The sequence below is a fragment of the Macaca fascicularis genome, chromosome 15 (genome assembly GCF_037993035.2).
Source record: "Macaca fascicularis isolate 582-1 chromosome 15, T2T-MFA8v1.1".
NCBI classification, from domain to species: domain Eukaryota; kingdom Metazoa; phylum Chordata; class Mammalia; order Primates; family Cercopithecidae; genus Macaca; species Macaca fascicularis.
Genome location: NC_088389.1, coordinates 52,634,154 through 52,650,811, shown reverse-complemented (window position 1 = coordinate 52,650,811; position 16,658 = coordinate 52,634,154). Strand labels below are relative to the sequence as shown.

Genomic DNA, 16,658 nt, shown 5'->3' with positions numbered 1-16,658 from the left:
GCTGGGGATACAGATACGGGGTAAAAGAAATTCAGCCCTCGGCTGGGCGCGGTGGCTCAAGCCTGTAATCCCAGAACTTTGGGAGGCCGAGACGGGCGGATCACGAGGTCAGGAGATCGAGAGACGATCCCGGCTAACACGGTGAAACCCCGTCTCTACTAAAAAATACAAAAAAATAGCCGGGCGAGGTGGCGGGCGCCTGTAGTCCCAGCTACTCGGGAGGCTGAGGCAGGAGAATGGCGTAAACCCGGGAGGCGGAGCTTGCAGTGAGCTGAGATCCGGCCACTGCACTCCAGCCTGGGTGACAGAGCAAGACTCCGTCTCAAAAAAAAAAAAAAAAAAAAAAAAAAGAAATTCAGCCCTCAAAAAAATCACAGTACAGTCAGAGGGATCCATGCAGAGATGTAATGACAACATTGTAGAATAAATAGTTTCTCAAACACAGAGCTCCTTCCCTCCACAAGGCCTTTGTATTTGTTGTTCCTACTGTCTAGAATGTTCTTCCCTAGATCCTTGTACAATTCATCTTCTCACTTTATACTCAGGCCATTTCCAAGAGAGACCTTCCTTGACGTTTCTATGAAAAATTAAACCCTCCCAATTCTCTGAATCCATTTGCCTTATTTATTTATTTATTTATTTAGGAGCTGGGGTCTCACTCTGTTGCCCAGGCTGGAGTGCAGTGGTGTGATCTAGGCTCACTGCAACCTCTGCCTCCAGGACTCAAGTGATCCTCCTGCCTCAGCCTCCTGATTGGCTCTGGCTACAGGCTTGCAGCACCACGTCTGGCTAATTTTTTTTTTTTTTTTAAATTTCTGTAGAGATGCGGTTTTGCCATGTTGCCCAGGCTGGTCTCGAACTCCTGGACTCAAGCAATCCACCCTTTGGGCCTCCCAAAGTGCTGGGATTACAGGTGTGAGCCACCATGCCCGGCCTGATTTTTAATTTTAGCACTTATAACTACCTAGCACGTTAATTTTTTTTTTTTTTTTTTTTTTGGTTGGCCTCCTATACTAGATTGTAAGCTCCGTGAGAAAAACAGGGCCTTGTCCACTACTGAATTTTGTTTGTAGAACTGGTACTCAGTACGTATTTCCCTTTTATTCATTCATCATAAATGACTATCCAGTTGAACTTTTGTGAGCCTCTCCAGAGTCATCCAAATGGAAGATGAGGCCTCTCTGCTTGAGGAAGAACTTTTTCAAGCCTACTAAATTCCAGGCTTTCTAAAAATCTTCATTGCCGCCTCAGGTCACACTGAGCAGGTTCTAACTCCCCACTAAGATGACTATAATGGGCCTGGCACAGTGGTCACACCTGTAATCATAGCACTTTGGGAGGCTGAGGTGGGCAGGCTGCCTGAGTTTAGGAGTTCGAGACCATCCTGGGCAACATGGCTAGACCCAGTCTCTGCTAAAAGTACAAAAAATTAGCCAGGTGTGGTGGGTGCGCCTGTAATCCCAGCTACTCGGGAGGCTGAGGCACGAGAATTCCTGGAATCCGGGAGGCGGAGGTTGCAGTAAGCCAAGATGGCAACACTGCACTCCAGCCTGGGTGACAGAGCGAGACTCCATCTCCAAATAATAATAATAATAATAATGATGATAATAATTTACTCAGTACTAATATGTACCATACGTTATTTAATCCTCACAATCCTCTGCGAAGTCTGCATTATTTCTCTCATTTTACAGATGAAACAGGCTCAGGGAGAGTGACTTGCTCAAAATCATACAGGTAGCAAGGTGCCGGGGAGGGTGGGTGAGTCCCCGGGAAAACTGTGCCAGGCCCCAAAGCTCACATTAATCCCATAACCACGTTTCCGCCACTCTCATCCCTATATTCCCCCTCCCACGTTTCCACCACATCCCCTAAAGGCCTTTTCCCACATTTTCGCTACATCCCCATCCCAGCCCTTTTCCTTCCTTCGGACCGCTGGGTCCGCTGTAGCCTGGCTGCCCCTCTAAGGATAGCATGGGGAGGGGCTTCAGATGCGTGCTGGGTGGAGGGTAGGCTCATCTATCTCCAGCACCAGATACTCTTTCCTTCCCGGATCCTCCCCACCGGTCGGCTGCTGGATGCCCAGTGGCCTATTTCAGGGCCGCAGAGACTGCTGTGGCTGGAGGAAAAAGGATGGGGGAAGGGACTGCAGCCTGCAGAAGCACTAGCGGGAGACCGACCCGCGGCGCTCCCCACCCTCCACCGCTACTTCCCGGGTGCAGTCGGCCGCTGCGCGCAGGCGCGGGGTGCTCCTCAGCCCCTCCCTTCTGCGGGCCGCCCTTTCACCCTGGCAACCACGGCGCGGCGACGGCGCGCGCGGGCTGGGCGCGGACGGGTGGGGCCGGGCGGTGCCGGTGCGGGCTGGGACAGTGCAGTGAGTAGCGGTCTTGGGGTGTGCGATCTCGCTGAGCCTCCTCACACGGTTCGTCGTTTCGGGTTCAAGCCCAACAGGCTTAGCCCCTCGCCATGGACTCCCAGAAAGTAAGCGGGGGAGGGGAGCCCGGGGCTACCGAGACAAGCCGGGCCGGCACAGGGTGGGCGGGGCGCCTGGGCCCGTGGGCTGTGGGTGCGCGGGTGGGCCTGGCCGGGCGTCCGGGCTGCTGCTGCGGAGGGCAAGGCCGCCCGGTCGCTCTTTGGGCGGGAGCGAAGAGGCGCCCGCACGGATGCGGGGACCACGCCCGGTGACTCGGGCTGGCCTCTGCCCTGTGCTCTGTCCGGGGCCCTGACTCTTAAGGAAAAACAGGGAGCCATCCCCCTTTTAAAATCAGCCACTCTGCAATGCTTTAGGCCCGTTTTCATGCCCGCAGCCTGCGAGCGTGCTGGTGGGGGTGTATCCCTCCTCAGCAGATGAGGAAACCGAGGCACAGCCTTGTTTGGTGTCTCCCTGCTGACGCCGAAAGCTGGGGCTTTTTCCTCGACCAAGTCCCGTCTCAGCACCACGCTCTTTAGGTCAGGGACCCAATCTCCTTTGTACCGCCCACCCGCTCCCCTTCCCATGACTTTTCCTAAGTAGATCTTAGTGTTCGTTGAATGGAGGGAAAAGACTTCAATTGTTAGGGCAGCCGTCCCACTCTGACCAGTTGGTGTTGCTGGGCACAGTTACTTAGGGGTCGTCGTGGAATGTTTTATACTTTCCGAACAGTTGAGGAAAGGTTATATAATCGTAAAGGTTCGATTCAGGAGAAGTATTTGGAGAACAAAGCCAATGTCTTGAATACAGTTAGAAGTGAGTTATTCAGTCATAATCTCCATATGAAAATAACCACCCTGTTCTCTTTGTTAGACTATAACGTAATTGAAATATAGTGCAGGGTAGGAAAGAAAAAACGAGGAGTATTAATAATGTAGCAGGGAAAACAAAGACATATCTAAGAGGCTCTTCTTTTCTATTATTAGAAAGCACGGGAAAGACTTAGAACAACGTTTTCTACAATTTTGTCTAGATTCACCTTCTTGGTCACTTTGCTGAGGGCATGAGAGAATAGTGATGTGTTGAGCATTGATTATTATAGTATTTAACAAAAATGCACATGATTTCATTGTATGTGTTGGTCCTGAAACTCACCTTGGTATGCGTGACTATTCGCAAGACATTTAAAAATTACATTTTGTGTATTTTGGGTATGTATAGGTTTAAAATATTGTCTCTGCCTAAATTTGTAAAGCATCTCTCAGCTTATTAGATAAAAGTAATGGTATTTGAATGGACATTAGCAGAGGTCAAGTTAAGGAGCAAAGTCCGGAGACATGGGTTCCAGGATGCTGTTTACTAGCTCTGTGATAAGTAGCAAGTCACTTAACTGTGATTAATCTGTTTCCTCTTCTGTGCGGTAGAAGTAAGAGTATTTTATAGTGTCATAGTAAAAATCTGATCAAATAGTTTGTTCTGAAAACACAGTATTTTAAAGTTTACAAAGTATGAGCACTAAAATACTCTGTGTCCCATAAAATAAAAAAAAAAGGTGTTTTAATATGGATCCTCATACTTTGTCAGGGATGCATTATTCCTCACTTTAATGAAGAATCAAGACTTGGAGGTTGTGACTCCTGGAAGGTCATGCTACTAGCCCTAAGGCTAAGATTTGGACCTATTTGTTCTCATTTCGAATGATGTGTTTGGGTACCTACAGGTTACCAGATGCAGTTTCCTGAGAGGTAGCAAAGAATTAGCTTCTCTTTCTTATTAGTAGTAAAGTATCTTATTTGTGATATCTTTGAGAATCAACTTCTCAATATTAGAAAATATGTTGAATTTCATTGATGGTACCGAATCTTTCTAATAAAAAAAAAACCCACACTCTTTGGTTTATAGCTGTAAAAAGAATGTCCGAGGTTAATGTGCATTAACCAGTTCAGTGCTCTGAACCTGAGCTTCCTTTTCTCATATGAATTCCTGCAGAATCACAAGCCTCAAATAGTAATGATCTAAGCTGCATATTGTTCTCTTTAAATAAGACAGTAGTACACCCCAGACATTATTTTTAGAGACTATTTTCTGTTATGGAATGTACATTGAAAATAGTAGCAGGGGTAGTACCTCAGTCAGTAGAGTGTAAGAAAAATAGGTACTGGAAAGTGTGAGGAATGCCTGAATATATACCTGAATGTTTGTTAGGCATTGGGATTTGGGCTTTACATTATTAAGAGGATGGCTCTGGAGCCAGGTCTGCGGTTCTACTATTTATAAGCTGTATGAGCTGGGGTAGTTTGCTCTGTCTCCATTTCTTCATCTGTAAAATAGAGATAACAATTGTACTTCTCTCACAGGATTATTGTGAGGATTGTGTTTTGTTTTGTTTTGTTTTTGAGACGGAGTTTTGCTCTTGTCGGCCAGGCTGGAGTGCAATGGTGCAATCTCGGCTCACTGCAATCTCTGCTTCCTGGGTTCAAGAGATTCTTGTGCCTCAGCCTCCTGAGTAGCTGGAATTACAGACGTCCCCCACCACACCTGGCTAATTTTTGTATTTTTAGTAGAGATGGGGTTTTACCATGATGGCCAGCTGGTCTCAAACTCCTGACCTCACTCAGGTGATCCGCCTGCCTCAGCCTCACAAAGCGCTGGAATTACAGGCTTGAGCCACCGTACCTGGTCTAGCGTTCATTTTTAAAAGCCACTTAACAATGCCTAGCATACAAAAATACTATTAGCTACTGCTGTTAATTTAATAATCCTAACTTCAAATTAACTTTCTTCTTTTAAAATTCAGTGTAGACATTTTTCCTTTTTTTTTTTTTTTTTTTTGAGATGGAGTCTCCCTCTGTCGCCCAGGCTGGAGTGCAGTGGTGCGATCTCGGCTCACTGCAAGCTCCGCCTCCGGGATTCATGCGATTCTCCTGCCTCAGCCTCCCGAGTAGCTGGGACTACAGGCGCCCGCCACCACGCCCGGCTAATTTTTTGTATTTTTAGTAGAGACGGGGTTTCACCGTGTTAGCCAGGATGGTCTCCATCTCCTGACCTCATGATCCCCCCGCCTCGGCCTCCCAAAGTGCTGGGATTACAGGCGTGAGCCACTGCGCCCGGCCCGACATTTTTACTTTTAAAGCATATTTTCTGCTATTATATCTGTAAGAAACGATTCACATGGTGGTGCCAGAGAAGAGTTGTTAAATTCTAATAGGAAGAGGATTGGAAGTTCTGACTCATGCAGGCTGACAATAGAGGTTAACTAGACAGTCTTACAGAAGCTTGATGGTGGCTAGTCAACAAATGGATTAGCTTGACCAGCTGCTTTTTTGTCTGTGAAAATAACTTGGACTTCAGTGTTAATGTTAGCAACAGATGCTCTGTTTGAGTAGAGGAAGAAAACATAATCACCCCGGGTATGTAAGGCATACTGTTGGATACAGAAAACCACAGTATTAACTCCTGGAAATAAACAGAGGGGTTTTGTTTATATCGAGTTTCTGGGACGCTTTTGTGAACAGGATGTGTTATGGATAGGTGGCTTTTGTTTGATACTCAAACCTTTTGATTATGTCTTTAAACGGTTTTAAGATAAAATCCCAAAGGTTTCTTTACCTGATAAAATGTGCACGTTCAAAGAAAACATTGAAACAAATAAGACATTTGTATCTTTTTAGAATCTTGGAGCTTGAAATTTTATAGTTTAAGTTAAATTTTTGTACAGATTATTCACATGCATAGGGATCACTCTTTCTAAGAAAGGTACTTACTGTAGGAATACGAAAGGGTGGAGAGGAAGGGAGATGAGAGCCCAGAGGAAGGAATTCACCAAGAGCATGTATTGTCACTTGTTTGCTTTTCCCCACTATTTTTCCTGCATATGCTTCCTACTTGGAAAGGGGTAGTGAGTGACAGGTGAGGCTTGACTGGACAAAACTAGATTGGGGAGATTGAACTGAGCAGGAGGAGTTTTAAACATGACAACCTGCAACAAGTAGCCTATCTACACTCAGTTTCCTTATCCCAGTTTCCTGCTCCAAGCTATGTGCTATTCTTTACCTTCCTCTTGTACCTTACCAGTTCCAAGAACCCCAACACACCCATAACCAACCAAGTGTTCCATGTTCCAGAATTACTCCTCAGTTAAAAAAAATTGTTTCCTGAGGAAAGAGAAATGAAATTTTTTTTTTTTTTTTTTTGAGACGGAGTCTTGCCCTGTGGCCCAGGCTGGAGTGCAGTGGCGGGATCTCAGCTCACTGCAAGCTCCGCCTCCCGGGTCCACGCCATTCTCCTGCCTCAGCCTCCCGAGTAGCTGGGACTACAGGCGCCCGCCACCTCTCCCGGCTAGTTTTTCGTATTTTTTTTTTAGTAGAGACGGGGTTTCACCGTGTTCGCCAGGATGGTCTCGATCTCCTAACCTCGCGATCCGCCCGTCTCGGCCTCCCAAAGTGCTGGGATTACAGGCTTGAGCCACTGCGCCCGGCCGAGAAATGAAATTTGACTATTGTTCTGCATCCAGTATTGTGTTGAACTGTCACAACAGTTCTTATTCCTGTTGCACTGTTAGGGAAAATGAAGCCCAGGGAGGCTAAGTGTCTTGTTCACAGTCACACAGCTAGCAAATAGTAGTCTGGATTCAAGCGAAGTTTTTCTTTATAACCCAAAGTTTTTTCATTACCACCGTTCTTGCCTGAATTATTTGCATTTCAATGGTGGTATGATTAAAGTAATTAAAACTTAAAATGTAACAGGGATAAGCCCCTATAAAGCAGGGTTCCGTCCCTCCTCCTCTCCCCCCTCCTTCCCTGCCTCCCTCCCTTCCTTCCTTTCTCCCCCCTCTTCCCTACCTCCCTTCCTTCCTTCCTTCCTCTCTCCTTCCTTCCTTCCTCTCTCCTTCCTTCCTTCCCCTCCCTCCCTCCCTCTCTCCTTCCTTCCATTCTTTCCCTCCCTCCCTCCCTCCCTCCCTCCCTCCCTTCCTTCCTTCATCAGAGTCTCGCTGTCTTCCTCAGGCTGATGGCTCACCACGGCAATCTCTGCCTTCTGCACTCAAGCTATCCTCCCAGCTCAGCGTCCTGAGCATCTGGGACTACAGGTGCATGCCACCATATTGCCTGGCTAATTTTTGTGTTTTTGTAGAGACAGGGTTTTGCCGTGTTGTCCAGGCTAGTCTTGAACTCTTGTGCTCAAACGATTGGCTCGCCTTGGCCTCCCAAAGTGTTGGGATTACAGGCATGAGCCATCACATCTGACCTAAAGTAGTTGTTGTTTGTTTTTTTTAAGAAGCTAAATAGTTGAAGTATAGTGAAAATAATTGATAGATGATAAAGAACATGATTTAGGTAAAAACCTGGAATTCGGTCTCTCTTGTTGCCCCAAATAAAAATCACTATTGTTTTTTTTTGAGACAGAGTCTTGCTCTGTCGCCCAGGCTGGAGTGCGGTGGCGCAATCTTGGCTCACTGCAACCTCTGCTTCCTGGGTTCAAGCGATTCTTGTGTCTCAGCCTCCCTAGTCACTGGGATTATAGGCGCCTACCACCACACCCAACTAATTTTTAAAATTTTTAGTGGAGATGGGGTTTTGCCATGTTGGCCGGGGGGTTCTTGAACTCCTGCCTGACCTCAGATGACTCTCCCAAAGTGCTGGGATTACAGGCATGAGACACCTCGCACAGCCTAAAATCACTATTTTTATTGTGTGTGTGTATGTGTGTATGTGTGTGTCTATACATATCTCTCCCCTTTTTTCAACTCTTTTGAAGGAATGTCTTAGCTATCTAAAGTAGAACTGTGAGCAAGAAAGTAGAAATGGGCTGGATGTGGTGGCTCATGCCTGTAATCCCAGCACTTTGGGAGGCTGAGGCAGGTGGATCATGAGGTGAGAAGATCGAGACCATCCTGACTAATACGGTGAAACCCCCGTCTCTACTAAAAATACAAAAAATTAGCTGGGCATGGTGGCGGGCACCTGTAGTCCCAGCTACTCGGAAGGCCGAGGCAGGAGAATGGCATGAACCCGGGCAGTGGAGCTTGCAGTGAGCCGAGATCACGCCACTGCACTCCAGCCTGGGCAACAGAGCAAGACTCTGTCTCAAAAAAAAAAAAAAAAGAAATGAACACCATGTTGACATACTTACGACCATTATATGTAATACAGATATCTTCATTTTTCAATTGAACTTGGCAGTTTTTAAAAATTAGAAAGATAGTGAAGCAGACCTTTTTTATAAAAAAAATTTAACATAGTGCTTGTTTGCAATGCTTGGCTAAATGTAAGCAGGATTATTCATGCAGTAAACACATATTGAATGTTTGCCATAGTGATAGATATTCCACTCTAACTTATGGTGGAAAATATTTTAAAGTTGGTGGATTTTATCTCCAGACTTTTAAAAATACGTTTTTCACCCTTTTTTGGCACTTCTTCCCAGCCACAAGGTTCTGATAGAATCTGATTTCAGTTATTGATGCTTGTTAATTGCTATTAATTGCATTTTGAACTAATTTATTTAAAAAGTATTAACATAGCCAGTGTTTGCATTTCTATTGCATTATAAATATAGGTAATATAAGTTTATTGTAGGAAGATAGGAATATAAATAAAACGAAAATAAAATAAAAACGACTCAATTCTGCCACGCAGAGATAATCTCTTCAACATTTATATCACCATCTAGTTTTTTGATATGCATATAAAAACTTTTTAAAAATTACGGTATCATGCTATATATGCTGCTCTATAATTTGCATTTCACATAATTATGGATATTTTTCCATATTAATCATTCTACAATACTTTTAATTATGCAACAGAATTCTTTTGTATGCATGTTTTACTTGATTTTATTTAATCAGTACCCTTTTGTTGTATATTTTTGTTGATCCCAACCTTTTAATGTTATAAATGTCACAGATGAGCATCCTTGTAGCTGAGTCTCTGCTTACACCCTTAATTATTCACTTAGAATAAATTAGAAATAGAATTACTGAGTCAATGTACATATACATCAAAAATTGTATTTGATACGTATTGTCAAGTTGCCCTTGAGAAGGGTTGTTAGTTTATACTAATACTCCCATCTCCACTCCAATGCCACCTTCTTTCATTAAATGGTAGGACCTCTGGTTTCTTTGGCCGACTATGAGCCTCCTTGACTTTACTGGGTAAAACAGCCAGTTCAAAGGCCACTGAACATGGTTAAGGCTTCATTATCCTCTGGTGTGCTTTACATCCCTCAAATTCTAGATGGGAGATTACCTCCTCTTATGCCGTGATATCTTAAACTGGATTCAGGGCAGAAAGGCAGCATTCCCCAGCCAGTTCTTTTACTAGCGTTTAGATTTTTTCTCAGCTGGTAAGCTAGACGAAATCAGAATTGATTGTAGGCTGTCTCAGTTACATCTGTGTACAGGTAGTGTTCTCAACTGTTTCACTGTTTCAGAGGGTGTAGCCTTCCATCTTTTAGGTATATTATGATGATTAGATTCCTGAATTTCCCAGTTCTCTTTTTTTCACCTTCTTGCATCACATCTGAGCATGATACTTTTGTCAAAATAACTGGCGAGATTCTGGTTATCTAGCTAACAGCTGGATAGAGCTTTCTGGATTCAGCTCTTATCACTGTATGGTAAACCTACCTAACAGCGATAGTTTAAGCATACTATTAGCATGAGCCTGTATGGCAGACTCACCTGAATGAGTGTTCTGAGTTTCACTGGGCTGTGTAGTTATCTTGTCCAGCTCACTGTCACTGGACCTTTTCTGTATTTAAGGCAGTTCTGCCCAGCCTGCCACCACTGGACTCTCTCCCTTGTATGTAATCCCTCAATAAAACACCATGTCTCATTTGGTGGCTCTCGGTTTCTTCTTCAGCCTCTTGAACCTGGTGCCATCCCATTGGAGTCGATGGAGGGGTTTAGCATGAAGTCACTTAATTCAAAGGACAGGTCTATGTGTGGGATGATGCAAGTGACATCATTTCTGGTGGCAGTTGGGCATTTTCCAGGAATGTTACATGCTGGTTTGATCAATCCCTTTCCTCTGGTTGCAGGAACCCTGTGATTATCTCGTATAGTCCCCAACAGTTTAAACAGCCTAGAGTACAGGCTCTGGAGGCAACCTCCTGGATTTGAAAAGCAGAGGTTCTGGGGACAACCTCCTGGATTTGAATCGTGACTGCCAGTTGATAACTGTGTGACCTAAAACAAGTTTCTTAACATCTTGAATCTTTCCTTTTTCCAACCATAAAGTGTGAAGACTAATACTACTTTTTTTTTTTAATCAGATGTGATGATTAAAAAGATACTCCATGTTAGCAGCACAGAGCCTGGCACGTAGAAGGTGCTTAATGAAATTCTAACTAAATTGGCTATAATAATAGTTTGACCCCCTTAAATTATAGATCTATTTGTGGTATTTGCAGGGGCTCTAGATTTTTGTATCTTGATTTTCTGGAATACTGCTGTAGAATTTGACTCAGAAGTCTTCTCCTGGTCAGAGAAGATGCTGGTGGGAAACCCATATGTCAGCATTTCTCTAATTACGATCACATGGATGCTGATGCCCTCTGATTTGGGGTTATAACCTGTTGATCAGTTCCAGATTTCTTATCTTGAAGTAAAATCTTAGTCCTTTGGATGCCTTTAGCCATTCTGACCTGTTCATGAACCTCTGATCTCTACTTTATCAGGCAGTACAGTGTAGTCCTTTAAGAGCATAGACTCAGGAATCAAACTGTCTTAATTTGAATCCTGACTATGTGACATATTAGCCTTGATATTCTAGGCAAGCTGCTTAACTTCTCCATGCGTCAGCTTCCTCATTGGAAAATGAGGATAATTATAGTATCTTACTTCATAGGATTCTTGAAAGGATTAAATGAATTAATAATATGTAGAGAGCTTAAGATAGTACTTGGCACTTGAGAGTACCAAAGTGCTCTTTTGCTCAGTCTATTGATTATCCTTTTACTTGATTGATAGTGATTATAAACGTAACTTTAAGCTGTGCTGCATTGAAGAGAGTAGCTCATGTCGTGTACATCTTAGATTACTTTGATTCATTCCATGACGATGACAGTGGTTGTGGTTGTGCTTGGCTAGGGTGTATATAATGCTTTTTCTTGTTGGTGTAGCAGTTGCCTTAGTCTAAATCCATAGTCACATCATTGTATTTTTTTGTTGTTATTATGAGGGTCTGGTAATTGTGTTATATCACCAAAAGACAATTGCTGACATTGCCTGTGCAGACTTCCTATGGAGACTTATGTCATATATTTTACTATGATTTAGCAGAATTGGCATTTGTCAAAGCATGTCTTCAGACCTGCGTCACCTAGAACTTTTAGTCATCACCACCTGAGTCTTACATAATTTTCTAGATAAGCTTTAGATAATTTATATTGCCTTTATTCATCTATGTTTATCTATTACTTTATCCATCAGTGTTTAGAAGGTAATGGGAGACTTGAGATCTGATATAAAAATCTGAGAACTTCACAGGCATCCTTTAAGGTTGATAGAATCCCGTGGGGCAGATGAAAGTTGTCTTTGCCCTCCTTCACCCATAGGCTTTGATGAAAAAAAAAAAAGAAATGAATATATGTAACATGGGCTCATTCTATAAGTACATTTTTGGAATTTGTTTTGTCAGTACATTGTGTATATGTTTTAGGACAGGGGTTATAGGTAGAGGAACTGATAAATGAGAGGGCTCCTAGGAGGAAGCAAGTCAAATGAGATAAATTCATAGCCAGCTATGCAGCTGGAGTGTAATAAGAGAGAGGAAGTCTGGGGAGATAAAGCAGGTGAGGTAGGCAGTGCACAGATCATTTGAGATCTTATAGGTCATGTTAAAGATTTTCAGTTTTATCCAAGGTACAATGGGAAGCCATTGAAGAATACCGATCAGGAAGCGTGATGCCATCATTACCCTGGCTGAAGTATATAGAGAACTGATTACTGGGGAGAAAGATTATTATCAGAGTCTGATTAAGAAGTTTTGCTACAGTGAAGATTGAGATATAGGTTGAGATATCATGGTAACTTTTACTAAGATAGTAGTAATAATTATAATGTCACAGGATACTTTGGATGTTTCTTAACCAGCTGGAAACCTCTGTGGCTGGCAGTGTCTCTCCTTGAGTTTCACTCATGCCTGCTGGGCTCGTTCTGCTCACTTGGCCTGGCAGGCTGTGCTCAGCTCATACTACTGGCCTGGATCCCACACCTGCCAAGGGCGATCCAGGCATGGAGCAGTGAGGGATATGTGAGCGAGCGAGTGAGCTTGGGGTACGGCCACTATGGACAGCCTAGCATGCTGGCTGCTGTGGCCATGCGGGCAGCTCCAGGCACTGGCACAGTCACCAGCTCCATGTGAGGCTGCAGCTGAACCAAGCATACTGCAAGTGGTTTCCTCTGTGGGTGCCTGTGTCTGGATGAGGTGAATGCAGTGGTGCCTGAAAACTCAGAGATGCCAGTAACTGTGGAGCCCCAAGGAGTTGGGGGCAGGGGTGCTACAGCGTTCTTGTTCCTGCCACCCGCAGCTTGGCCAGTGGGAGCAGTGGGGCATGTTTCAGCCTATTCACTCCTGCCACCTCACCTGGGCCTGTGGCTCCCAGGCTGGCCTAGTCCTGTTGTCACCTCCTGTCATGTGGGACAGCCGCCTGATGCTGGTGGAAGGTGGGAGGGCTATAGTGTTACAGCTCTGGCTCAGGGAATCCTGAGGTCTAGGCCCTTAGAAGTGTTGCCACTCTTCACTTCTACAGTTCATGTCACTGCCTGCAGCTTGGTGAGCTGGCCAGGAACATGTTACAGCCCCTTTTGCTCCTGTCTGCAGCTTGGCAAGCGAGCCAGGAAAGTGTTACAGCCCTTTCCGTGCCTGCCTTTCAGTGGTTCCTGACTTCTTGTCCAGAGTCCAGGAAGAATGAGGTGGCATGGACGACTGATGGTGAGCAAGGCAGTGGAGAGTTTTACTGAGTGACAGAATAGCTCTTAGTGGTGAGGAGTCCTGAAATGGGTAGTCCAGATATGTGGCTGAGTCCAGGGTTTTTATGGGCTCAAAATGGGGTAGTTTATGCTGATTGGTCCACGGGCAGGAGGAAGTATGTGCTGATTGGTCCATGGGTGGGCCTGGAAAAAGCACTATTTGTTTGACTGAAGGGCATAAAGGAAATTCTCATTCAGGTTGGTGGATTCCATCAGGAACTGGCAGCCCAGTTTTCAGGCTTCAGGCTGTCTTCAGCCTGAAGGTCAGGTTTCACCAGGGATCCGCCCCATCTACCTAGGACTAGGTCTGCCTCCTGCTGCTATCAGTAGAACCATTAAGAAGGTACAATCTATAGAACTTTGTGACTTCATGTAGAGCACAAATTAGAGGAGAGGAGATAGTGATGATGGCCTAGCTTTCTGTCTTTGCTCTTGATTAAATTTGGAAGTCCTGGAGGGATAGACTGGGGTAGAAAACTCATTGCATTATGATGTCTTTTAGATCTTTTCTGCTCTCTTTCTCTGCCTTGGCGTATTGCCTACCATATCTAGAAAACACTTTTTAAAAATTGCTGGGTTTGATACCTATTCAGCCAGCCTCCCCTTGTATACCTCCTAGATTAGGCACATACTATCCTTATATACACCTTTTACTTGACTCCTACCACTGTAGAGAAAATTTTAGCTTTATGTCACATATACAAGCTAGGGTCAAGTTTCCGAACTCAGCACATGTAATCTTAATTCTTTAGTTTTCATGTTTTGGTGCTGGTGGTAGTTTTGTCTTAAATATTCTAATTCCTTGTAACTTGTTTTCCAGTTCAACTGAGCACCAAGTTCCTTAGTGCTTTTTATCTTTATGTCATTTCCACTTAGTTCCAGCCAGTCCCCATTCTTGTGAGGGTCAGAAAGGCTGAAGCCTTGGCCCTCTCACTGATGAACTTTTACTATTTTAGAATGCTAAATATGAGCTCTGGATTACAGTCTTTTTCATTTGCTCATCCTCTCCACAGCAGTTGCAGATTAAAGGGCAAGTGGATCAGAGCTTCTGGAGCCTTTGTCTCAGTAGTCTGCCCTTGGGGAACTTTGCGGATATTTCCTACCTTTAAGCTTAGAAAAGCTTAACAGAGAGGCAGCATTTTATCTGTATTAGCTAACAAGGTCACATTGGTTGCTGTGACTTTCTCTTTATGATCTGAATGGTTGCTGCTTCTGCAACCATGTTTAGTAATGTATTCGGCAGCTTTGAAAATATAGATGATCTTAAATGCTGGGGTTCCAGAGTCCTCTACAGCTGGCTTGTCCATTCTGACAGCATCTCAGTGTTGTATTGTAGCAAAGGCCCTGAAGCCCTCCCCATCTAAAGATTGGAGTGCATCCCCTCAAAATAATCTAGGCCTTTAGTCTTTGCAGTTTTGGCATTAGGGTAAAGCAACTTTTCTCAGAATGTAGACCCTTTATCTAGGTGTGTATTACAGACTCTCATGCTGTACTGGAACTCCTTGTTAAATTCAAGAGCTGTAGAGTGCTCTCTCTTCAAAGAATGAGACCATGTTTCCCAGAAATACTATATCAGTCTTTAAAGACCTTTCTTTCTCATCCACTTTCTGGGAAAGTACAGTATTTTTACAGCCTTACGCAATTCATATAGGATATCATTCCCCTAAAGGCTTTAACATAGATTGCAGAGTTTCTTTCCAGAAGTATGGCTATTAATACATCTTAGGCCAATACGGTTGAAAAGGGTCTTTCATCTGTGGTAATAGAATTTTGAATGAATTTAGGGGAATGGTAAAGATAAGATTAACTGTAATCACTGGGCGCAGAGGCTCATGCCTGTAATCCCAGCACTTGGGAAGCCGAAGCAGGTGAATCACAGGGTCAGGAGTTCAAGAACAGCCTGGCCAGCATGGTGAAACCCCATCTCTACTAAAAAATACAAAAAATTAGCCAGGCATGGTAGCTTGCACCTGTAATCCCAGCTACTCGAGAGACTGAGGCAGTAGAATTGCTTGAACCTGGGAGGTGGAGGTTGCAGTGAGCCGAGATTGCACCACTGCACTCTAGCCTGGGTAACAGAGTGAGACTCCATCTCAAAAAAAAAAAAAAAAAAAAAAAAAATTGTAATCTAAGGATGGTATTTTTTGGAGGTATGGGATAGTATCATAGAAAATGGAGGGCATTATTCTGATGATTCTTTGAATTTGTCTAACCTATATGTCAGTTGTCCTCAGGTGCAGTCAGTCTTGTTTTTGTTAGCTGCCAACTGTGACATGGACATTTGTACTTTTTGTGATCCCAAGAAGTCTTCTCTTACCAAAAACATGAGTGAGCAGCGTAAATTTCACAGGAGAGAGGAGTGTATTTGTTTCTTCTGTTATGGTTTTGGATCCCAAAGTGGTGTTACTTATGCACCAATTTATTTTGAGAGTTGGTAATTTTAAAATGTCTTTCACTTTCTAGAGTTAATATTAATGTAAATTAAAAACTGAGAAATTAGCGAAATTCTGATAAAGGAAGTTGGTTGTAATGTTTTAACTTATATCCACATATAGTTATTATAATTCAAGAATCTGGCATAACATAAGCACATAAAGAAATTCTGGTCTTCCAAGAAAAAGTTCAGAAAGCTTTTAGGTCGTTTATTTTTAATTGCAAATTAATAAGATTAATAGAGGATCTCTGCCCTATTTCCACTCTTAGAAATATATGGTCTGTTTGGATGACATAGACCTCTTAAGTCTGTATTTTCCAGGATGGTAGCTTCTAGCCATAATGTGGTTTTTGAGCACTTGAAATGTGGCCAGTTTTGAATTGAGATATGCATAAGTGTAAAATACAAACTGAATTTTGAAGACTCAGTACCAAAAAAAAGAAAAACTCATTAATTGTTAAATATTGACTACATGTTGAAATGATGATGTATTTTGAATCTATTAAATAAAATATTAAAATTAATTTCTCCTGTTTTTCCTTTACTTTTTTGATGTGGCTGCTATTGGCTCCTACTATATTTATATTGGACAGTACTGCTTTAAGGAGAATGAAAACGTTACAGTTGGTAAAGCCTGTTTTCTGATCTCTAACGTCACTACTGGACCAGTCTGTTAACTTGCAGCAGGTTGGTAGCTCTTAAAGGAGCAGAGGATTTAACCTGAAGATCTGATTCAAAATTAGAGCATTTAGATGTCTTGGACTGTACTCAGTAAAAAACAGGAACATTAAAAAGGTAGGCTTTAGCTGGGAGCAGGGATCATGCCTGTAACTTCA

The 16,658-nt window shown here is 43.4% G+C and overlaps 1 protein-coding gene across 14 annotated transcripts in view; it reads left to right on the top strand.

Moving 5' to 3' along the window:
• The first annotated feature begins 2,306 nt into the window (after window positions 1-2,306).
• Window positions 2,307-16,658, top strand: part of FSD1L (fibronectin type III and SPRY domain containing 1 like) — a 90,235-nt gene continuing 75,883 nt past the window's right edge. For 8 of the 14 annotated variants that reach the window (XM_045373568.3, XM_045373565.3, XM_045373564.3 and 5 more), the window contains exon 1: window positions 2,307-2,481. In XM_045373568.3, the coding sequence (XP_045229503.1) occupies window positions 2,467-2,481 (15 nt within the window). In that variant the 5' untranslated portion in view covers window positions 2,307-2,466. Of the gene's footprint in view, window positions 2,482-16,415; window positions 16,510-16,658 lie in introns of all 14 variants that reach the window. The other 6 variants (XM_045373566.3, XM_074016944.1, XM_074016941.1 and 3 more) reach the window with 1 other exon arrangement.